The sequence below is a fragment of the Pan paniscus genome, chromosome 15, assembly GCF_029289425.2.
Source record: "Pan paniscus chromosome 15, NHGRI_mPanPan1-v2.0_pri, whole genome shotgun sequence".
NCBI lineage: Eukaryota > Metazoa > Chordata > Mammalia > Primates > Hominidae > Pan > Pan paniscus.
In genome coordinates, this window is record NC_073264.2 from 91418526 (window position 1) to 91442366 (window position 23841).

The window sequence follows — 23841 nt, forward strand, 5'->3', positions numbered from 1 at the left end:
AGCCTGATGTGCAGTATGAGAGCCCCAGTGGGTGAGGAAGGCATCTGCAGGGACGGGGTGGTGGCAGGGGAGGGAGGCTGCTTATGTATGGAGGCAGTCAGGTAGGTAAACAGGACGGTGGGAGCCAGGTTTCTCTGAGGAGTTAAGACACAGAAAGAAGAAAACAAGAACGACCTCTGTCCACTGGGAGCACCTGGGAACAGTGACACCCCAACTGCAGTGAGCACCCCTAGACCCAGACCTTTGCTGCTAAGTATTATTCTCCACTAGAAGGAGTGAGGGCTGATTCCGGGGCTAGGCAGGGAAAGGACAGGATGAACCCAAAGTCTGTTTTGCCAGAAAGCAAGGGAGTGCTCAAGGAATGATAAGGACATGTCCAAAGGACACCGAAGCCTATGTGAAGGGGCTTCCACTGGCCAAACTTGGGACAATCTGAGCATCCTAACAAACAGTTACTATTAATGGAATACAGTATAGCCCTTTAAATAGGGAAACACATACACACACACACACACACACACACACACACACACCCCCCCAATACATATGAACTGATCTGAAAGTTTGCTGAGGAAGGGGTATTTACAGATTTTGAGAGTCTGCCACAAAACACTGTTCAGTTAGAAAGGGAAAGTCACACTGGAGAAGCCCAGCAGACACCGTCTTCACCAAGTGGTCAAATGCACATCATCAGTAATGGACACTTTGAAAGTACGTGCCACCCAAGAGTGTCAGTGCTGTCACACTCCTGCCAAAGATGCTTAGCCTGAATCCAGTGATGAGGAAACACCAGGCAAACACAAACTGAGAAACATTCTACAAATTCAGAACACTTCAAAAGTATCCACGTCTTGGAAGTCAAAAAGCTTCCAATCAGAAGGAGACCAAAGAGATGACAACCAATTGCAGCTCCTGCTCCTGAACTGGATCCTTTTCCTAGAGGACATGACTGGGCCTGAGGACCCGCTAGGAGTACTGTGTCCATGCTGACTTCCTGTTCAGTGTCTGTATTGTGGGCGGGTAGCAGACTATCAGCAACTGACTCACATGGTTCAGGAAACAAAATTCTTTGTAACGCACTTGCATCTTTTCCTAAGTTTGAGATTAAAAAAACAAAAAACCCCAGCACATCAGTATTGCCTTTTCCTCATTGGTAATAGCTGAGCCTTTTCCTCTAGAGGGACAGTCTCCCTCATGTCAATTCTACAAAAGCAGCTAAAGCAAATGCCAGGGCCTAGAGTGTCAGGGTAGCGGGCTGAACTGCGCCCCACCCCAGCTGCTTCTCCAGTTTGCTTACTGACCAAAATGCTGAAATTACCATTTCGGCAGCTGGTCACTGAGGCCTGCGGTGCCAAGTGCAGGGATGCAGGAATGAAGTGCTTGTGAAATAATAGAATTCCCACAGTAATTTCTTCCCTGGCTTCCTGCACTGGTGAGCCGGACAGGGAGAACCCCGTCTGCCTGCGGAAAACCCAATGGCTCTTTGGAGCCCTTCCTCAGTAGAACAATTTAAGGTGAACTCTCCCATCACTCCCTCTGCAGCAAGCCCATCTTCACTTTTCCAATGCAAAATGATATGTGTGCCTTACAAGTAGTAGCTGCCTCCTCCTACTGGGAACACAGCACAGAGGTGCCTCCTGGCCTCCCGAAGGCCCAGCGATCCTGTGCCAGAGGCATTGCCACTGCTTCATTCCAGGAAAGAACACTGTCCCAAACCCGAGGTGGGCCGACCCCTGTGGTCTGATGTGATCAGTGACTCCTTTGGGGAAATGACGAGCGTTCCTGATGAAACACATGAGCCACTGTTTGACTCCAGCTGGGAACCCCCTTCTCAGCCCTCTGAGCTGACGGTTAGTCTTGGGAGGCACATAGTCATCTTTCAGAACTTCATGTCAGCAATCTCAAACGGGCTTTTTTTTTTTTTTTTGAGACGGAGTCTTGCTGTGTCGCCCAGGCTGGAGTGCGGTGGCGCGATCTTGGCTCACTGCAAACTCTGCCTCCCAGGTTCACGCCATTCTCCTGCCTTAGCCTTCCGAGTAGCGGGGACTACAGGCGCCTGCCACCACGCCCGGCTAATTTTTTGTATTTTTAGTAGAGACGGGGGTTTCACCATGTTAGCCAGGATGGTCTCGATCTCCTGACCTCGTGATCCGTCCGCCTCGGCCTCCCAAAGTGCTGGGATTACAGACGTGAGCCACCGCGCCTGGCCTCAAATGGGCTTTTAAATAATAACAGTGATGCTCTCGACATCTTGTTTTCTGTAAAATGCCCTCAAGGAATCTTTGATTTGTTTTAAACCTCCTCCCATGCAGCAAGTAACGTGCTCGCAATCTGTCCGAGCAGCCGCTTTATCCTCTCGGGGGCTCACTGCCCACTGCTAAGAGCCATTCCTGGCTCTCAAGGGACAGGTTGCCACTGGGGTTTGAGGGGACCAGCTGATCAGAGGCCACGCCCTTCTAAGTTCTGAACCAGATGAGAAGAGACATGAGTCAGATGGGGACTGAGGCGCCAGCTGCTGTCATGGGGAGCATGGTTTGGTCCTGGACTTCCTACTCCCTGCCCCCAATCAGGTCGGTGACATGTCTGGCTGATGTCCGCCCCACGCAGAGGACAAGGGTGGAGAAGGTCCCTCTTTGTGGGCAGCCAGGAACTCATGACAGTTCAAGCCAGTTAGCTCTCAGGGAGGGGGAGCAAGTCCACCTCAGGGTGGAGCTCTCAACTTCCTCAAGTTGAGGGTTGTTTCTGTGAAAAGGCATCAAGGGGCGCAGCTGACGACCTGTCTGTCGCTAAGGAACACCCGGTGGGCTTCTGCCTACAGCCACCTGTAGCTCAGGGACTGGGGACGAGCAGGAGAGGGCAGTAGTGGGGCTGGGCTGGCCAGTTTCCCACCGTGCCCTGGGAGGCGCTCTCGTGCGCTGCCTGCCTGCTGCTGCCCGCTGCGTCCGTCAGTTGCCAGCCAAAATTATACACTGGCTTTTCTAAATGTGCTGAGGAGATACAAGTATACAGCAATTCTAAAGAGAGGAAAACAAAAAAAGCCAGAGAGAAGTTAGCCAGTCTAGAGCTCGGAGAAGATAAGAAAACCATTCCTTCCAGCCATATGTTAATAGTGAAAATCACTCAGCACTAAAAATCTCTTCAGAGGCAGAACAAGTCTGAGAAATGGATGTTGACATTTCATTCTGTTCACAGCCCTCGAATGCAACACCAGAACCGCGCCAGCCTTGGCCTTCATAGTGTAAGCAGCGTTGCTGCACAAGCGTGCCGGGCCCCTCATGCAGGCAGGGCTGGGGCTGGCGGTACAGCGTGCTCGGCTCCTAGACGGCTTGGGAGCAGGCTTCCCGCAGAGGCTGCCACTGCCCCGGGCAGCCTTCCACACTCAAGTGGCCTGGGACCTGCTGAAGAGCGGGTTCTGACTCCACAGGCCTGAGTTTTTCAGCAGCCCCAGGGCACGCTGCCCCTCCAGCTCCAGGCGGAGGCATCGCCGCCGAGGTAAACTCAGGGAACTTGCCACACACTGCGTGCAGGCCAGAACACCAAGCGTTAACTGCGGGTCTCAACACAAGAGCAAAATCTCCTGCTTACCAGCCTGGGGAAGACATCCTAGTGCTGAAAAACCAGACCTTTATCTCAGAGAGGGCCTGGCAGGACCACCACGACACCAGCGGAGGGAACACATTCACCGTGCGGGGGCCAGTGCTGGCTGCGCACAGGGAGAGAATGAGCAAGGACGCTGCCACGCCTCAATCATCATCGGTTTAATGACCACGTGGCATGACTCTCTGGCTATGTACATATATACACATATTCACATATATAATATGTAAATAGCTTTTGTGTCATTTACACACCCAAAAAGTGTGCAAGATGTGAGAGGCTGGCAGCCCACATTATTACTATCGAGAAAGAACATTTCAAAAGCCGAGTTCTCCTAACACACACGTTCTCTACTCGCACCTCCTAGCTCCGCAGGGTGGGCAACTTGGCCTCACAGGCACAGCCCGTTTTCCCACTGCTCTCTAATCCTCCAGCAGCAGCTCCAGCTCCTCCAGCGGCAGGCGCACCCGGAGCTCCTTCTCAGTCATCAGGTCCAGGATCTCCTGCATCTCATCGGGGAAATACTCCACAGCGTCCAGGTACAACACCTAGGGGCAGGCAGGAAGGCCGCCTTACTCAGCCGCCACTTCCTGTCAGCCTGGAGGAGCTCAGGAAGCAAGGGCCAGGTTCCTGGTGACCCTGCCCTCCTGTCGCCCTCCACAGCCCCTGCTCCCCTTGGCTGAGACTTTCTTAACTCGGGCAGCACTGGGCATGTTCAGGAAGGACACTGAACTCGCAAAAGTGAGCAAACGCCAAGCGAGGCCTTCTCTTTTAAAAGGGGTCCAGGAATTGCTGGCCGTCGCCCTCAGTTTCACTTCTGAGTGTCACCTGACCTGGGCTCTCACAGCCAGGCTGGGACATGATCCCAACTCTTTCAGCATCTGGGCTGGACTCTGACCAAATGCTGGGAAACCAGCTACCCACGGCAACACTTCCATGAAGCACCAGCCCCAGGCAGGGCCAGGCTCTGACTCCACAGGGGACAGTTTCACCAGGAAAAGGCTCTGGATGTACCTTGGGACAGGGTATGGCGTCCATGAGCCGAGCATCCCCAGTGCCGCGGGGCAGGCTGGGAAGACACTAGCTGGACGGAGACCTGGCGGGAAGTTTTCGGGAAGCTGAAGACACCATGGCCTTTAACACTTACCTTTGCCCAAGGGCAATTCTGAAGTGCTTTGTAGAATACACCTTTGCTTCTTTCTTTATTTCCTAAGGAAACCTGAGGTGAGGGGGAGAAAATACAAACATGATTAGTTGACACAGAGAGGCTAAGGCTACACAAACGCCCCTGGATGACGGGCACAAGCCCTCAGCTGCAGTGAGCCCACCTGTGCAGAGGGCCTGGCACCGTCACGGTGGCTGTGGGACAGGGGCAGGTGCCAGGGAGCACTCTCAGAAGCCACTGCTGTGTTGGGGTTGTTTCCTCCCATTCAAATGGCCCCAGAGTGTCAATCCTGAACACTACTGACTTTTTAAAGTCTCAGATCTCCTCCTTTGCTGTAGGCTGTCACCTCTGGGTGTTAGTAACACTGCTTGAAACCAAGGAGTGTCAGTGAGGTGAGGCTGAAGACATTATACAAATAGAGAAAATCTTCTACAATACTTATCTTAGAAAACATAGAGAAGACACTTGCTTTAATACTTGCCATTTTCTGAAAACTATCTTTTAGAGAAACGAGATGGCCAGGACTGTGATCACTGACCTTACAAAAGGTGCAAGTTCCATCGGCAATCTCAGTATCTGTGTGGATATTCAGCACGTGTTCTCTCTAGATATAAAACCCTCCGTCTCGACTCAGCCACACAGCCTCCTTCCCAGCCCAGTGTGGAAGGAGACCCAGCCTGGGACCTCCGCTGACAACAGCCCCTCTCAAGCCCTCCAAGGAATCACAGCCCACACGGGCAGCTCCACAGGTAGCTGTGCAGCCAGGAGTGGGCACAGGCAGGGCTTGTGGAGCTGAAGTCTCTGTTTCCACCCACCCCGTCCTGCAGGCTCCCCTCCCTCAGAAGGTTCTAGGGGACGCCAGCCCTGCCCAACCAAGCGGCCGGGGCACAGCATCCAGCCCGGGACCAGTGAGGGCTGCTGACCGGCTTCCCAGAAACCTGAACAGTGGCATCCAGGGACTCCACTCTCCAATTTACATCTCAGGAACTCCATCTACCAAGGATGGCCTCACTCCCTTTTCTATTTGTTTGTTTGTTTGTTTTTTTTCACTGTCTATGTTGCCCAGGCTGGCCTTGAACTTCTGGGCTCAAGCAGTCCTCCCACCTCAGTCTCCCAAGTAGCCGGGACTCCATGGCCAGTCCTTCTCAACGGTTAACTCCCACAGTCACAGGGACGGAACTGTGATAACCTTGCTTCAGGCAAGGCCCAGTCTTTCCCCAGCCTCTGCGAGTGCCACGCACAGGGCCAGCTGTGAGGCTCGGAGGACTCCTGCATGTCCTCCCTGGTGGAAGCCTCCAGTTCTGAGGCTGAGCCTCTGAATTTATAACCAAAGAGCCACTGAGCGCTGTCCTTCCTTCCCATGCTAACATACTTCAGCGTTATCATACTTTCCTAAGATACTGACAAAATGTAACAACCATGCACAGCTAATCTCGGAACCCAACAAATCCAGGTACACAGCTGGCTAGCCTCCATCAGCGCTGGAGATGCCCTCACTGTACGGAGGTATGGAAGGGCTCGATGCCAAGTGAAAGCTTGGTGGTGACCATGTGTGGCTTCCGTCCATGATTTCATCTTCTGAGACGTGGCCTGCGTGTACGTTTGACCTCTGACTGGTGCAGTCTCGAGGGAGGGAAGAGTTCATGGGCGCTATCTGGCTCTCCTGGTCCTTTCTCATCTTCTGAACTGACAACTGAGACCCCTCATGAAATTCCTAAGTCAGGACTGAAACATAACAGAGGGGGCAACTCTTCTTTGCTGGAGTTCCCATGGTACTGTGTCCGCACCCTATGGGATTGTGTCCAGGTAAACGTCTCCTCAGGTGGACTGGGAGCATCTCAGGTAACCAACAGGGTCTTTGCTGGGAACCTAAGAAAACAGCTAATGGAGGAGCAGAACTGCCATGATGGGTGCCCGAGTGAGTGTGTGATTCGGCCAAGGGCAGTCTCCCAGAGGGAAGCAGGAATGGAGACTTCACACAGAGGCCACTTCCCTCACACGAAGCCCCAGGAACCGAATCTCATACAAACCATCTGAAGAACTCAGCCAACAAGATGCTGGCCGGACACGGTGGCTCACGCCTGTAATCCCAGCACTTTGGGAGGCTAAAGAAGGCAGACTGCTTGAGCTCAGTAGTTCGAGACCAGCCTGGGCAACATGGCAAAACGCTGTCTCTACAAAAATATAAAAATTAGCCCAGCACAGTGGTGCGCACCTGTGGTCCCAGCTAAGGTGTGGGGATTGCTTGAGCTCAGGAGGTTGAGGCTGCAGTGAGCTGAGACTGCACCACTGCATTCCAGCCTGCATGGCAGAGCAAGACTCTGTCTCAAAAAAACAAAAAATGCTTATGACTCAGACCTGAGCTGGGCCACAATAATTCTCCCCTGTGTGACCACGGGGGAGGCGAGTGACAGTGGCGGGCAGCTGCCCATTGGCTGCATCACTAACGTCCCAAGTGTTTGAGTCCTCCGTGTAGAGAAGCTATTTGGTGCTTCGTAATCACTTGTTTTGGCATTTGTCTACCTTCTTAGCAGATGTGTGCCACCTCCCCATGGGGGAAGCAACATCTCTAAAAAATGAGGAAGCTGAAGGTCTTAAGGCTTTTGCAAATTTTGATTCTCTTTTTTTATCTCCTTATAAACAAATGTGAGCAACTGTTAGCTTATACAATTTTTTATGTAACAAAACATAACCAACCTTGTCCAAACAAAAAAAGATGCATTTCTATAATGCTCCCTCCATGTGCTCCTGAGAGAAGACTGACACTCTGCTGAGAGGTTTATTGGTTTATCTCTGATAGAACTCAGGGGGATTCTTTTCCCTCCCACCAGCTCTTGTAAATGATGGCCTTTCAATATATACCGACTCCTGCCAGCTGTCAACAGGATGGAACAAATTATACTAGCGGGTAAAAGAAAATCTAATGATTCACAATTCAGAAATGCCACTGTTCCCTTTTTATTTAAGACGTCTTTCATCAATCCCATGAAATCAACTAACTGGCTTATATACTCATAGTTCCTTCTTTATTGTGTAGGTAGATGACCAAATTAAAGGATTTTAAGTATCTTGAAAAAACTGCAATTTTAGCTAAAACAACAAAACAATAAACAAGCCAGGGGCAGTGGCTCGCACCCATGATCTGAACACTTTGGGAGGCTGAGGTGAATGGACTGCTTGAGCCCAGGAGTTCGAGGCTAGCCTGGACAATATGTGAGACCCCATCTTTACAAAAAATAAAAAAAACAGCCAGGCATGGTCGTGCATGCCTGTAGTCCCAGCTACTCAGGAGGCTGACGTGAGAGGATTGCATGAGCCCAGGAGGTTGAGGCTGCAGTGAGTCGTGATAGTGCCATCACACTCCAGCAGCCTGGGCAATAAGAAAGACCCTATCTCAAAAAAAAAAAAAAAAAAAAAAAAAACTTTGGCTGAGAGTGTTAATGTATATGCAAAACAGCGCATTTGAAAGTCTCTCCTAAAAATGAGGTTTTAACCTGCTAAATTCCAACATTAGTGGAAAATTTTAATTGCTGTTTGTCCAATTCCTTTCCCTCCCATATTCTCCGTGGCCAAGAATAAGCTTTAATTCCTTCAAACTTTTTTTTTTTGAGATGGAGTTTCACTCTTGTTGCCTAGACTGGAGTGCAGTGGCACGATCTCGGCTCACCGCAACCTCCGCCTCCCGGGTTCAAGTGATTCTCCTGCCTTAGCCTCCCAAGTAGCTGGGATTACAGACATGTGCCACTACGCCCGGCTAATTTTGTATTTTTAGTAGAGACGGGGTTTCTCCATATTGGCCAGGCTGGTCTCGAACTCCCGAACTCCTTCAAACATTTTTACAGGGAAAAAAGTGCAAGCAAGCAAATAAGCTTGCATGCATGTTGCAAGAGTATATGTATGTGCATATGTATAAGCAAGCACGTATATGCACATGTACACAAAAAGGCACAATCGCACAACCAACCTCACAGCCCTCCTCCAGGGAGCCTTAGCCTTCCCCCCGGCCTGCGAGGCTCCCTTCTCCCGCCTCTTCAGGCACTCGCTACCTTCACCTTGCATGCTGGCCCTAATGTGATTTTTCACTGTGTTAACAAAGTGCTAGGAGCCTGCCCAGATGCCTCAGGAACTGCTAGGGGCAGTCTCTGCTCTAATTAGTCCTTAGTTCCAATACTACCTTTCCAAAAAGAGAGAAATTCTCTAAGGGGCCAGATCTTTTTTTCAAAGCCAATAAGCACTTTTTGTCTACAACTGAACCAAACTAGGCTCATGGAAAATTCTTAGTAAAAATATTGTACATTTGCACCTTACCCTGCCTCTACCTGTAAAAGACTGGGTAAGTTAAACTGGCAAATGTGCAAACTCCACCATTTTAAATGTAAAGATGGGTGGAATCTTTATGCTGGGAATATCAGGGAGCATCTGCTCTGCTCTCTCAGCTGAGCAGCCTGATGACAGGAGTGGAGGTTTCACTAAAACCCTGGGCTCCTGACTCTGCTGCCTCAAACTGTTGTCTCTACTAACAGCAGCATCCTGCCGGCAAGTTTCCAGCTCACACACGAGTCAAACCTTAAGATCAGAGCTTCTGGGTCTGAAGAATAAATGTTAAGAGAAATGCATAAACTTCTGCAGGTTTTTTTTTTTTTTTTTTTTTTGAGACAGAGTCTGGCTCTGTCGCCCAGGCTGGAGTGCAGTGGCGCAATCTTGGCTGTCACTGCAGCCTCTGCCTCCTGGGTTCAAGCGATTCTTCTGCCTCAGCCTCCCCAGTAGCTGGGACTACAGGCACCTGCCACCACGCCCGGCTAATTTTTTGTATTTTTAGTAGAGACGGCGTTTCACCGTGTTAGCCAAGATGGTCTCAATCTCCTGACCTCATGATCCGCCCACCTCGGCCTCCCGAAGTGCTGGGATTACAGGCATGAGCCACCACACTCGGACTTGGTAATTCATTTTTGACGCCAACTTCTGCCCCCAAGAATGTGCCCATTATTCCTGAGTGTGCCCATGAGCAGCTGTCCTGAGGTCACAGGTCCTGCCCAGCCCCTCAGGCCTTCAGTGCCTGGCTCCTTCCAGAGGTCAGAGAGACACACCCGATGAATTCTGGAATCAAAGACAGGAATGAGTGGGGGCCCAACAGATACGGATACTCGCTCTGTATCTCTTTACACTCCAGTTTTGTCATGTGTAACATGATCAAGTTTTGAGAATTTATCCTATGGAAATCTTCAGATATATACATAAGATTTATGAGTAAGGAGGTCACTTTGTTTTTTTTCTTTTTTTTTTTTTTTTTTTTTTTTGAGACAGGGTCTCACTCTGTTACCCAGGCAGGAGTGCAGTGGTGCGATCTCAGCTCACTGCAAACTCCGCCTGCAGCTCACTGCAACCTCCCTGGTTCAAGCGATTCTCCTGCCTGAGCCTCCCAAGTAGCTAGGATTACAGATGCCTGCCACCACATCCAGCTAATTTTTTTGGTATTTTTAGTAGTGATGGGGTTTCGCCATGTCGGCCAGGCTGGTCTCGAACTCCTGACCTCAGGTGATCGGGCTCCCTCAGCCTCCCAAAGTGCTGGGATCACAGGCATGAGCAGCCTCCCAAAGTGCTGGGATCACAGGCATGAGCAGCCTCCCAAAGTGCTGGGATCACAGGCATGAGCCACCACGCCTGGCCAGGAAGATCACTTTTGATTTCCGAAACGTACAATATTCATTGAAGACCACTTGGATATGACTGAGTACCCCTGAACTAAAGCAAGAGGCCTGGAAGACTGTTTCTAAAAAAAAGTGCAACTTGGCAACAGATGTATTACAGTAAACGAGGCCCAGCCCAATGCCAGACCTTTAACCCAAGGCTGAGCCAATTCACAGACTCTATTAAGCCAAAGAGCCACCTTTCAGCTTGTACATTCACATTCACATTCACAAAATTAAATGGTGTCTCACCATATTTAATCTCTATGGTACTTTTAAATGAACACAAAGCTGCTTTAGAAATGTCGATTTTAGGCCGGGCGCAGTGGCTCACACCTGTAATCCCAGCACTTTCAGAGGATGAGACAGGCGGATCACTTGAGGTCAGGATTTCGAGACCAATCTGGCTGACATGGCAAAATTCTATCTCTATTAAAAATGCAAAAATAAGCTGGACTCACGCTTGTAATCCCAGCTACTCAAGAGGCTAAGGCAGGAGAATTGCTTGAACCTGGGAGGCAGAGGTTGCAGTGAGCCGAGATCCCACTACTGCACTCCAGCCTGGGCAACAGAATGAGACCTTGTCTTAAAAAAAAAAAAAAAGGAAATGTTGATTTTTTTTTTTTTTTTTTTTTTTTTGAGATGGAGTCTCACTCTGTCGTTCAGGCTGGAGTAGAGTGGCATGACCTTGGCTCACTGCAGCCTCTGCCTCCCGGGTTCCAGCGATTCTCCTGCCTTAGCCTCCCAGGTGGCTGGGATTACAGGCGCATACCACCACACCCAGCTAATTTTTGTATTTTTAGTAGAGACGGGGTTTCGCCATGATGGCCAGGCTGGCCTCGAACTCCTGACCTCAGGTGATCTGCCTGCCTTGGCCTCCCAAAGTGCTGGGATTACAGGCATGAGCCACCATGCCCAGCCGGAAATGTTGATTTTAAAAATTACATTCTAGATTACATTTTTTTTTTAAGAGACAAGGTCTCATTTTGTCACCCAGGCCGGAGTGCAGTGGTGTGATCATAGCTCACTGCCACCTCAAACTCCTGGGCTCAAAGAATCCTCCTGCCTCAACCTCTGATGTAGATGGGACCAAAGGCTCACAGGCACCATGCCCAGCTAATGTTTTAATTTTTTTGTAGAGATGGGGTATCACCATCTTGATTAGGCTGGTCTCGAACTCCTGGGCTCAGATGATTTTCCCGCCTTGGCCTCCGAAAGTGCTGGGACTACAGGCCTGAACCACGGCACCCAACCTGAACCTTTTAATAACAAAACAATCAGGACCTAGAAATTCTTATGAGCAGAATAGCAAAGAATATAGGTCTCTTTCAAAGGAAAGCTCTTAGACCATTTTGCAAGTTACCGACTTAAGTCAACTCAGAGAAACCCACATTAAATCCTATTGCACTGAATAGCCCAGTAACTACTCAACTTCGTTCTACCAAATATTTCGAGAAGATGGACTACTTGCAACCTCTTCCCAAGTCCTGAGAGATCTGACATTATTCCATCAGGATTTCTTAGAGATTCACCAATGCCAAGAAGATGAGAGTGAAATATGGCCTCCCAGCTCTCCTGGGCAGGGGCTACTTCTCATTTCATAAATACCTTCTCATTTATGAAGGAAGAGGTAGAGCTCTGCGTGAACACAAAACATCTCAATATTTTCTTACCAGAAAGTTCAAATACATCCTCCACAGCAAGGGGCACTGGCTGCCACTGTCGCTGCGCATGGCATTTTCAAACAGGGCTTGGATCCGATGCATTAAGCCGGTCTCAGGAATTGTGGCGTGGATCTCTCTACCGTCTAACCTGCAAGGTAAAGGCTCACGTGACTCTGACACAAGCTCTCTCATCCTACATCACAGAAGGAAGAGATGCCTTAGTGATGATAAGTGTCAGCAACAACCAGATCAGACAGACTCAGGGGAGAGCTGTCCCTCAGGCGTAGAGCGCTGTGTATGGGGCTTCTCCAAGGCCAGGAGAAGGCACAGGCCAGAGTTCTGTGGTTTCCACACCACACCGAATCTGTCTTGAAGTCACACAAAAACCCGCTCGCTTCTGTTTTCTAAAGAAAGCTACCCTTTGCTGGGCGCGATGGCTCATGCCTGTAATCCCAGCACTTCGGGAGGCCGAGGTGGGTAGATCACAAGGTCAGGAGTTGGAGACCAGCCTGGCCAATATGGTGAAACCTTGTCTCTACTAAAAATACAAAAATTAGCTGGTGCCTGTAGTCCCAGCTACTCGGGAGGCTGAGGCAGGAGAATTGCTTGAACCCGGGAGGCGGAGGTTGCAGTGAGCTGAGATCACGCCACTGCATTCCAGCCTGGGCAACAGAGTGAGACTCCGTCTCAAAAAAAAAAAAAAAAAAAAAAAGAGAAAGAAAGCTACCCTTTAATCAGCAGAATGCAAATTCTACTTTACAGGAAGAAAAGACCTTTTGATTTATAATAGAGAAAGCAAGGCTCACATAGAGTGAACAAAATCCCAATGGAAGAAATAAAAAACAAGTGAAATATTATTCAAAGACAATTTTGGCTTATAAGGTCAGAGTGAAGCAACAGCAAAGATTCTGGGAAAACAATGATGCCTAAGCTAATGTGTCCCCCAGATTAACATTTAACCTTTAGAGAGAAAATACTGGATCAGGCCGGACACTGTGGCTCCCTCCTATAATCCCAGCACTTTGGAAGGCTGAGACGGGAAGATCGCTTAAGCTCAGGAGATGGAGACCAGCCTGGGCACTATGGCAAAACCCCGTCTCTACAAAAAATAAAAAATAAAATTAGCCAGGCGTGGTGGTGCCTGTAGTCCCAGCTACCGGGAAGACTGAGGTGGGAGGATCACTTGAGCCCAGGAGGTCAAGGCTGCAGTGAGCTGAGACTGCACCACTGCACTCCAGCCTGAGCGACAGAGTAAGACCCTGTCTCAAAAAATAAAAATAAAAAAAGAAAATATCGTATCAAAGATGGAATTTAAACATGACACTTCTGTCACTAGGAATGCTGACAGAAGCTCCCAGTCATTACACACTTTGTACCAAGCACTTACCTCACTGACCCCTCAGAGAGACCCTATGAAGTAGGTTTTTCATTCCCATTTGACAGAGAGGGAGCTATGAGAGGGGAAGTGGCCTGCTCGAGTTCACCCAGCCGAGAAGAGCTGGCACTGGAATCCAGAAAGCTGCCACCTGGCCCCGGTGCTCTTAGCCATCAGGCTTTTGTGACGGCTTCTCAGCATTCTCGTGATCTGATGGCCACCACCCATGCACACAGAAACAACGTTCATACTCCCCAGAAGCACACCCAGGCGACAGCCACCAACCCCCCTCCTGAGAGGCGCCGCTACTTTGTGTCTCGCTTGCCTTTCAATCCGTTATTCTATGACACCTACAGCCCCATGGCAGGTGTTCTGGGCACCGTGCCATGTTCATCCCTGTATTCCTGAGACCCAGCAAGGTCAGGGAAACACAGCAAGCATTCCATAAACATTTGCGGGGCACACGAACAGAACGGTCTGGAATTACCTCTGGACAGTTTCCACCAGTCTCTTCCTCAGTTTCTCAGCTTCAATTGCAAACAACCAAGGCTCCAAGGGTTTGGCAGACCTGGTGATTGTGTCAAAAAATCTCCTGGTTTTGCTGGCACTGTGGGACTTATTCTGAATCTGTACATAGGACCTCCAAAGAACCTGGTTGCCTGGATACAACTTTAAAGCCTGTGAGAGTGCCTCTCGCAGAGGGGCCAGCGGGTAAACACTCACTTTCATGTGGAATCTCAGCAGGCTCGTGTGCATCAGTGTGATGGCTTCGAGAACACTCGTCCAACTCTGGGAGCTGGCACTGTCCCCCTCGCCAGAGCCTTCTGGGAAAACAGAACTGTTCAGTTTTGCAAACACCTGTTCGTATATCTGCACAGCAGCATCAATCCCTATGGTCAAATACTGGAAGAGCATGAAGCATTTAGCCAGGCTAATTAGGCGGCTACAGGAATCGGTGGGAGCTGGATCGGAGACACAGCTGTCACCCAAACAGTCCTGCAGTGCGTGCTCGTAAGCCTTTCGCGCTTTCAAAATGTGAACAGCCAACACCTGTCCAGTGTAGGGCCCATAGGGGCTGCTCTCAGTCAGCTTGGTTAATATGTGAACAGCTCGAGCTGTGGCGGCCCCTCTCACTTCTGGCGACAGCTCCACCTCCAGCTCAGCATAGAGCAGACTGAGCTCACAGAGGTCAGAGTCTTTCAGTTCTCTGCTTCCTGCCATGCCGAGTGCTGTGTCAAAAACTTTTCTGGCATCCTCCGTGTTGCCAAGCAACCACTCCAGATGTGCATACTGCTTCCACAGGCAAAAGTTGTTGCAGTTTTCTGGCTCCTTAAGGAGATTCTTGGCTAGTTTTTTGCAGTTCTTCCCTTGTGACTTTAATCTCTTCTTGTTTTTAGTGTGCAGGCACCAAATGACCTACAGGGAAAAAGAGAAGAATGACTTCAGGTGCTCTGTAATTAAGGCGTCCTCTGCTGCCAACTGTAGAAAGCACTGACAGGAAAAAAGGCGTCTACACTTTCTCCCTTTATCACAGGTCTGGTAAACACTGAGGCTCTCTGAGCTGGAAAAGAAATGAGGATTTTTACCAGGGCCACAACTGCCCCCAAATTTATAATCCAGGGTTCCAGCTGAAATCTCTATAAACAAGGCTGATACCTACAAATGTTCTCCAAAGAGATGTGGCCACAACATTTTAACACACTATTTCAATACAGCCTGGTGTGTGTAATCTGTAGTTGAAGCTTCAGAACTTGGGTGCTAAGAGAGCCAGTACTAACTGTGGCCAGCAGAGGACAGAACAGCCGATCCAGACTCATTTCTAGCAGAAAGAGGAGGGTAAGTATTATCAGTAGCTTATCTATTATTTATTTTTGAGATGGAGTCTCACTCTGTCACCCAGGCTGGAGTGCAATAGTGCGATCTCAGTTCACGGCAACCTCTGCCTCCCATGTTCAAGCGATTCTCCTGCCTCAGCCTCCTGGGCAGCTGGGATTACAGGCACACGCCACAACGCCCAGCTAATTTTTGCATTTTTAGTAGAGACGAGGTTTTGCCATGTTGGCCAGGCTGGTCTCGAACTCCTGACCTCAGGTGATCCGCCCGCCTCGGCCTCCCAAAGTGCTGGGATTACAGGCGTGAGCCACCGCGCCTGACGCTGATCTATTTTAATAAGCCCCTGAATGCTCTGACGCTGCTTTAAAACTATTTTGAGAACTCATTGTTCATATAAGGACGGGGACCTGGTAGTGCAAGATAATACAATAAACAGCTCGAGAGTCACTGAGGTAGCCTGACTCGTTCCTGCCTTACTCCTCTTCACTGCGGCCCCTCAGAAGGGCAAACACACACAAGGTGCCTTCAGGGTCACTGGAGGAGGAGGTGCTGGGGCATAGTTCCAGGGAGAGCACTCGGAGGCTTACAATCCTGTTTATAAACACTGACGTGAAATGAAAAGTCCCCAAACATGGGAGGACGAGTCTGGAATTACCTTTGCAATCTCATACTGTAACCAGGAGAAGCAGAGCTGGGACTTCTCTTTGCCTGAAAACAAAGGCATGACAAGGTGGAAGACATTGCGGATGAACTCCTCGCCCTCTCGGTTCTGACCCCTGGTCCAGCGAGGACAGCCCAACCTATCCATGCGGCCAACACAGCTAGCCCCAGAAAACAAAGGGTTGAAAAAAGTCAAGGGCTTTTCATCATAAAGTCCATTATCAAAGATGCTGTTCTCATCCATGGCCAGATAAAGACAGGAGGCTGGAGGAGTAAAGCCAGAAGGCACACCCAAGAACTGCACGAAGGCCTCCACCAGCTGGAACTGAAGATCATGGCTGGAAAGTCTGATCAAAGATTGCCCAATATCATCAAACAACACCTGCAACAAAGACAAAATAAAGCGACCCATGTAACAAAACAAAACCTGCACATTTGTCACAATTCTGTTTATATGCGTGTACTAATGGTTCAACATTATTCAAATTAAATCAATTTTAAACAGACAGGAGCTAAGCTCTCTGTTAGCACAAGCCAGAGGCCTCGCAAGGCAACCTGGACAGCTGGAGAATAACTGTTAGGCCGCCCTGTGGTGCCATTAACATTTCAACACATGGGAAAGCCTGAGGAGGAGAGAAGGCATGAACGGGTTTAAGCCAGAAGCTTTCAAAGTATCCTGATGGATTTGTAGAAAATCTAGAAACATGTTCACTTCTGAAAGCATACATAATTGCTTTTGTACTTTGATAACGCATGATGGTGAAAAATTTGTATTGTAAGATGGAAGATAAGAACTTTACTATTTGTGGTTTCCTTGTACAAAATTGCTCCAAGAAATGAAAAATATGCTCAAAACTAGATAAACAGACAAAACTAGATAAACAGACAAAACTAGATAAACAGACTCAAGGTAAGAAGGAACCTACAGGAGCAATGGAGCACGTTAAAAGCAATTATAAGAGCCTAACACTAACTGTAAATGTCTACAGCTGAGTTCATGTAATAATTTAAAAACATAAGGCCAAGGAGGCCACCCTTTGTGTCCTGGTGCTGCTTATCTGATTGGTCTTTGTGGCTCTCAGCAAAGCGGAAATCATAACATAAGCACAATAAACTAGAGTATGTGGGACTCAATCAAAACCATCAATTAATCAGAAAGCTGCTCTTTATGTTAAAAATAAATTAGAAAGCTTTTCTCCCCCAGGCTTTGATTACAGAAAAAGCTAAATGGCAAGAAATTGCTTGCAGCAGCAGTCTGCTCCAGAAATCTGCTTCCAGGAGACTGCTGGGACTCTAAGCCTTGAGAAATGACTTCCAGAAGGGTGGCTGTGAACTCTACAAAATCCTCAGATACCAAAGAAAGATTCCACTCTTCTGCAGACATTCAGCTTCAGCGAGGCAAGAGGCCTCCCAGGTAGTCCCCTCTCCAAGACTTCCAGTGAGTTGAGGCTTCGCTAGAAGCTGGCCCCTTCTTCCTCCAGAGATCACCTCTGTCTCTATCCCCACTTCTCTGTGTCCTCACTGCAGTCTGGCCACCCCATTCCCCACTCCTCAAACGCTCCTGGCACTCTAGGGCCTTCACTTGTGCTGATCCCTCTGCCCAGAGCAGATGCTCCATCATCAAACAAATATTCCTTCAACATCCAAGAGGATTCACCGAGTGCTCACCACAGGACAAATGCTGTTCTAGGCACTGACGTCAGAGCACTAAACAAAAGGGATAAACTCCTTGCCTTCAGGGCGCCTCGTTTGTAGAAAAGGTCACAGAGCTCCAAGACACAGAGTTGGTATCTGGTTAAACTGGATCAATTCCAGGTATCAAGACAGCATTTCTTCATTTTAATTTAAAACCTCCAGAGCTGCTGGCCACTAAACACAGAGCAGCATGTAACAAGTCACATGGTAACAGTAAATGAGATAACACAGAGCAACTGCCCGGCACGCCACAGGTATTCAATAAACACTAGTTTCTTCTTCCGCAAGACACGCTGATGCCAACTGTCCAACATGGACCCTACGGCCAGTCCCTCTTGTCTTCTAGAGTCCAGTCTATCTGCTACAGCTTCACGGACCCAAGAGTGGGGTGGGGAAAGTGGACACAAGGAAAGAATCTAGGACAGTGATTCCGAGTTTTTTGAATAATCTGTATGTATCCCACAGGGCTCCACATGAAAAATTAACTGAATGACCTGGAAGACAATTTCCAGAGGGGTGACCACAAGGGCCCACCCACCTACTAGGGGACAGAAGCTCTCTGGTCAAGCACCTATATGCTCCCCCATCACCAGCAGCCAAGGAAATTCTACACTGATATCCAGCAGGAAGGAAGTTTCCACAGATGAGAACAGGAGCAGGTTAGCATCTCCTAAGCTAGCCAACTGCTAAGAGAGCTCCAGCGGCCTCCTTTCAGATAACCAAAGCGCATGGGAATGGAAAGCAGGCAGGGACCCCCTGGACAGCTTCCTGCCTGGGGCGGAGGATACATGCCTGTCTCTCGGGATCCTCACAATCTTCCTCGGTTTGCTTCTTGGTCTTATCAGGGCGCCAGGGCCGCCAGTGCCTCTGGTCACGGGAACGCTCAGCAGCAAGCCAGATCTGCCACCTGGGCAGAGTTTTATCTTTTATTTCCTGGTCATCCTCTTCTGGTTCATCGTCATCCTCATCTAGACAAGAATGAGACTTCTTCACCTCATCAGCAAATAAAACCACCATCGCCACTCAATCAGCCTGCTATGTCAGGGACTGTTGGGCACCCGCAAGATGTGTAAGAGCCATGCCAGTCTCCCAGGATACTCAGTGGCATTTAGGAACTCTTTGTAATCAGTCAAGTCCTCAGGAAGCAAAGGAAGACAAGGTGATCAAATCAAATTATTTTTAATAGTATAGTGATTAAAATGGAAATGACACATACTCTAGAACAGTACTGTCCAACAGAACTCGCTGTGATGATGAAAATGCACTACATACCTGCATTAACAGGGTAGCCACATGTGACTCACTGGGCACTTGAGATGTAGCTAGTAAAGGAACTGAATTCCTTTTTTTTTTTCTGAGATGGAGTCTTGCTGTTGTCGCCCAGGCTGGAGTACAGTGGCACAATCTCGGCACACTGCAATCTCCGCCTCCCAGGTTCAAGCAATTCTCCTGCCTCAGCTTCCTGAGTAGCTGGGATTACAGGTATGTGCCACCATGCCTGGCTAATTTTTTGTATTTAGTAGAGATGGGGTTTCACCATGTTGGTCAGGCTGGTTTTGAACTCCTGATCTCAGGTGATCCACCTGCCTTGGCCTCCCAAAGTGCTGGGATTACAGGCATGAGTCACCACGCCTGGCCTGAATTCTTAATTTTATTTAATTTTAAATAGCCACATGTGGCTAGAGGTTACTGTATTAGACAACACAGTTTTAGAATGCTAAATGACATTTAATGATGGCGCTAGTTTAGATTTTCTTAAGTCATCCGAATTTTTAGCCAGGGACCGTATAATTAATTATGACCTATGCTCACTAGAACTTGCCTTTAAAAAAGCCAAATCAGGATATCCAATAATTTATTTCACTTTGTTTCCTAACTCTGAACACGTAGAAGGGAAGAGGAAGAAAGCCAGAGTTATCTGTAAAGTTCAAGGTTAAAAAATAAAGTATATAAAATGGTACAGCCACACAGGAAATCATTTTGGCAGTTTCTTACAAAACTAAACATGCACTTAGCATAACTGCACTCTTGGGCACTGATCCCAGATAAATGAAAACCTACGTTTACACAAAAACCTATATGCTAATACTCAGAAGCAGCTTCATGCATAATCGCCAACACCTGGAAACAATCCAAACATCCTTCAGTAGGTTGAACAGTTAAGCTGTGGTCCATTTACACAATGGAATACTACTCAGCAATCAACATGAACAAACCATTGATATATGCAACAATTTGTATGTATCTCAGGGAAATTATGCTAAGTTAAAAAAGCCAATCTCAAAAAGTTACACAAAACACAACTGTTCCCAGGGATGTGGACAAATTGGAAGCCTGGTGCCCTGCTGGTGGGAATGTAAAATGGTGCAGCTGCCGTCTGCTGTATGGAAAACAACATGGCATACTAGACACAGGATTACCATATGAGGCGATTCCACTGCTGAATATCTACCCAGGAGAACTGAAAGCAGAGTCTCAAACAGATACTGTACACCCATGTTCATAGCAGCATTATTCACAATGGCCCAGAGGTGGAAGCAACCAAAATGTGCATTGACAAATGGATGGTATACACACATAGTGGAGAAGTGTTCGGCTTTAAAAAGGAAGGAAATCCTGGCGTGACATGGATGAACCCTGACGACACTATGCTAAGTGGAATCAGCCAGTCACAGGAGGTCAACTACTGGATGATTCCACATCCACCAGGTTCCTAACGTAGTCACATTCATAGAGACAGAAAGTAGAATGACTGCTGGGGCCTGGGGGGAGGGAGAAGTGAGGAATTTGTCTTTAATGGGTACAGACTTGGGGAAGATGAAAAAGTTGCAGAGGTCGATAGAGGTGATGGCTGCATGGCAGTGTGAATGTACTTAATGTCACTCAACTGTATACTTAAAAATGATCAATTTTATATTATATTTTACAACTAAAAAATTTTGTTAATGTTATATACCTTATGATTCCATTTATATAACCTTCATGAGATAACAGGAAAACAGAGAGAACAGATTAGTGGTTCCCATGAGTTAGGAGGGGGAAGGGGCAGACGTGGCTAAGAAAGGATACCGCGAGGGAGCCCTGCAGTGATGAAACAGTCTGATCTTAATTGTGGTAGTGATTACACAAAGCTACACACGTGACAGAAACTGCCTAGTACCATAGAAACACACACACCAATGAGTGCATGTAAAATGGTGAAATGTGAATGAACTGCAGACTGTACCAATGTCAGTTCCCTGGTTCTGACATTATACTGTGGTACTACCACTGGAAGGAACTGGATGAAGGGTGCACAAAACCTCTTGGTACATTTTTTCTACTTCTTGTGACTCTATACTATTTCAAAATAAAATATTTTTAAAAACTTAAAACACATAATGTGTATACGTAGTATAATAATAATATATTGTGTATATTAGCATTACATATCATATATATTAGCATAATGTATATATTAGCATTCTATTATTCCACCAATATTCTGCCTAAATGCTCTTCTGAGTTTCTCAAAGAAGAAAACTGAATGTATTTATCACCTTCTTCTAAAGATCTATGTTTAAAGTAATCCTTTAATCACACTGAAAAACTCTTATAAGAGAAATTACCTTTGTGAGTCATACATCAGACTTAGATATCTGAATTTACTACATTAAGGACTCAAAAGATTACAGAGCTTTGGACAGACATTCATGTATAACAACTACATACTAACAGAAAGTGAGGGCAAGAGAGAAGAAACATGCTATGATAAATGCTTGACTGCAGGATGAAATCAACTACCCTCTCAACGCTAACCTTTCAGGGTAAATAAGAGAAGTTAAAAATAAAATAAAAACAAAAATTGTTATCAATTAGGTTTGCTGGAATCAAGAAAATTTTCAGCCTTTCTTCTGACCCTCCTAGTTTTTTGGAGGACTTCCATTAAATTCATTAGAAAGAAATTCATAAATTCAGCAAAAGTTTCTCCATAATGGAAATGTGTGAGAAGCTTGCAGAGAATGCAAGTACCAACACAAGTCTCTAACTTGATGCTAAAAGTCAAGGTTTTGATATTCATTTGCATTCCCTTTTGGAGAAAACTAACTTTACACCTGATTTTAAGTGACCATTAGATATCTGGAAACTTATCAGAAGTAAAATTAGTCTGTGGACACTGCTATGAAAACTTTATTGTCACAGAAATGCAGAACACAGCAAACCGTGTAACAGATACTATGCATTGTAATGGGCTCGCTCTCTAACAAAAACCAAACAAAACCAAAAAAACAAAAAAACTAAGCCTAAAAACACAGACCCATGCTAAGTCAGTCACTCAGAGAGGAGAGTTACTAATCAGACTTCTGTTTTTTTGGCCCTTGCTTATGCGGTCTTGCAGACTCAGTGGCTGAGTGCAATACCTACTTCCGTTTCATGCAGGCTGTTTTTCTTCATACATAAAACCACTGGTCAGCCTGACGAATAGTTCTCATTCTTTTTGGAAAAGAACACTCCAGGGAAATCTAAACAGCTGAGACTCTGACAGCCCCAGCTGAGGCATGATCACTGCCTGACAGCACTGCCCAGAGGAGAGTTACCCCAAAACACCTGAAGGGCCCCTCTCGCTTCTTAGTGGTAATAGAGATGCTCCCTGGCCCGGAGCTCTGAACTGTCGTGCAAGACAATACCTAATCCAAAGTTTTCATGGTGCAAATGAATAAACAAAGAAAGGTCACACCTGTGAGAAGAGGCTCACTGAGCCTAGGCAAGGAGTCAATCTCCTGAGTCCTTGTCCATCACTCTTTCCCTATAGAACTTTCAATGAAATCATCTGCCTGGCAGATCTCTCTCTATGCTGGAACTGCCTTTCAGGGAGTGAAGCAGTTCCTGAATGTCTTAGAGTTGTGCTGTCCAATACGTCACCATTAATATGTGGCTATCAAGCACTTGAAAAGTAGCTAGTCTGGGCTGGGTGCGGTGGCTCACATCGGAAATCCCAGCATTTTGGGAGGCAGAGGTGGGTGGATTACTTGAGGTCAGGGGTTCGAGACCAGCCTGGACCAATACAGTGAAACCTTGTCTCTACTAAAAATACAAAATTAGGTGGGCATGGTGGTGCATACCTGTAATCCCAGCTACTTGGGAGGCTGAGGCACAAGAATCCCTTGAACCCGGGAGGCGGAGGTTGCAGTGAGCCAAGATCGAGCCACTACACTCCAGCCTGGGCAACAGACCAAGACTCTGTCTCAAAAAAAAAAAAAAAAGAAAAAAAAGAAAAGTAGCTAGTCTGAACTGAGATTTGCTAAAAGTGTAAAATACACACCAGATTTCAAAGAGTACTAAAAAAAAATGCAAAATACCTAGTTAATAATTTTTTTTCTTTTTAAAGCATGCAATTGGCATCTGAATCTCTGGTTAATAATTTTAAAATACTGATTACATACTGAAATGTTTTGATATACTAGATTAAGTAAAATACACTATCAAAATTAACATCATCTGTTCCTTTTTACTTTTTTAATGTGGCCACTAGAAAATTTGAAATTACACAAGAGGCTCACATTATATTTCTGTTGGGCAGCTCTGCATTAGAGTATAAATCTGGAAAGTATTTGGGGGTCATTTAGAGTGACAGTTATGTAAATGCTAGGTAATAATTACTTTATAATAGTCCTAAAAAGGTATTTTTCAAAGTATCTGTTGGTCTGTACACTGACAGGATAACAAAAAGACTGTCTGAAATACACACTAAAAAAGAATGGGATCGGGCGTGGTGGCTCACACCTGTAATCCCAGCACTTTGGGAGGCTGAGGCAGGCAGATCGCTGGAGGTCAGGTGTTTGAGACCAGAGAGACCAGCCTGGCCAACACGGCGACCCTATCTCTACCAAAAATACAAAAATTAGCTGGGCGTGGTGGCAGAAGCCTGTAATCCCAGCTACTCAGGAGCCTGACGCATGAGAATTGCTTGAACCCAGGAGGCAGAGGTTGCAGTGAGCCGAGATCGTGCCACTGCACTCCAGCCTGGGTGACAGAGCGAGATTCTGTCTCCAAAAAAAAAAAAAAAAGAATGAGGATTGGGGCAGTTATTAACAAGATTCCTTCTTCAGTTGCAACCTATAAAAGGAAAAAGGGAAATTACAGAAACTTTCAAATCCTCAAAGCATTATGTACTGAAGGAATAAG

At 47.3% G+C, this 23841-nt stretch overlaps 1 protein-coding gene across 1 annotated transcript in view; it reads right to left on the minus strand.

The window, feature by feature from the left end:
* Positions 1–3742: 3742 nt before the first annotated feature.
* The window catches only part of NRDE2 (NRDE-2, necessary for RNA interference, domain containing), a 54621-nt gene continuing 34522 nt past the window's right edge, over positions 3743–23841 (minus strand). Inside the window, exons 9-14 of the mRNA XM_008958186.5 lie at positions 18469–18644; positions 15977–16363; positions 13976–14904; positions 12123–12261; positions 4745–4816; positions 3743–4145 (exon numbers count right to left, since the gene is read on the minus strand). Of these exons, the coding sequence (XP_008956434.2) occupies positions 4020–4145; positions 4745–4816; positions 12123–12261; positions 13976–14904; positions 15977–16363; positions 18469–18644 (1829 nt within the window). The 3' untranslated portion in view covers positions 3743–4019. The remainder of the gene's footprint in view (positions 4146–4744; positions 4817–12122; positions 12262–13975; positions 14905–15976; positions 16364–18468; positions 18645–23841) is intronic.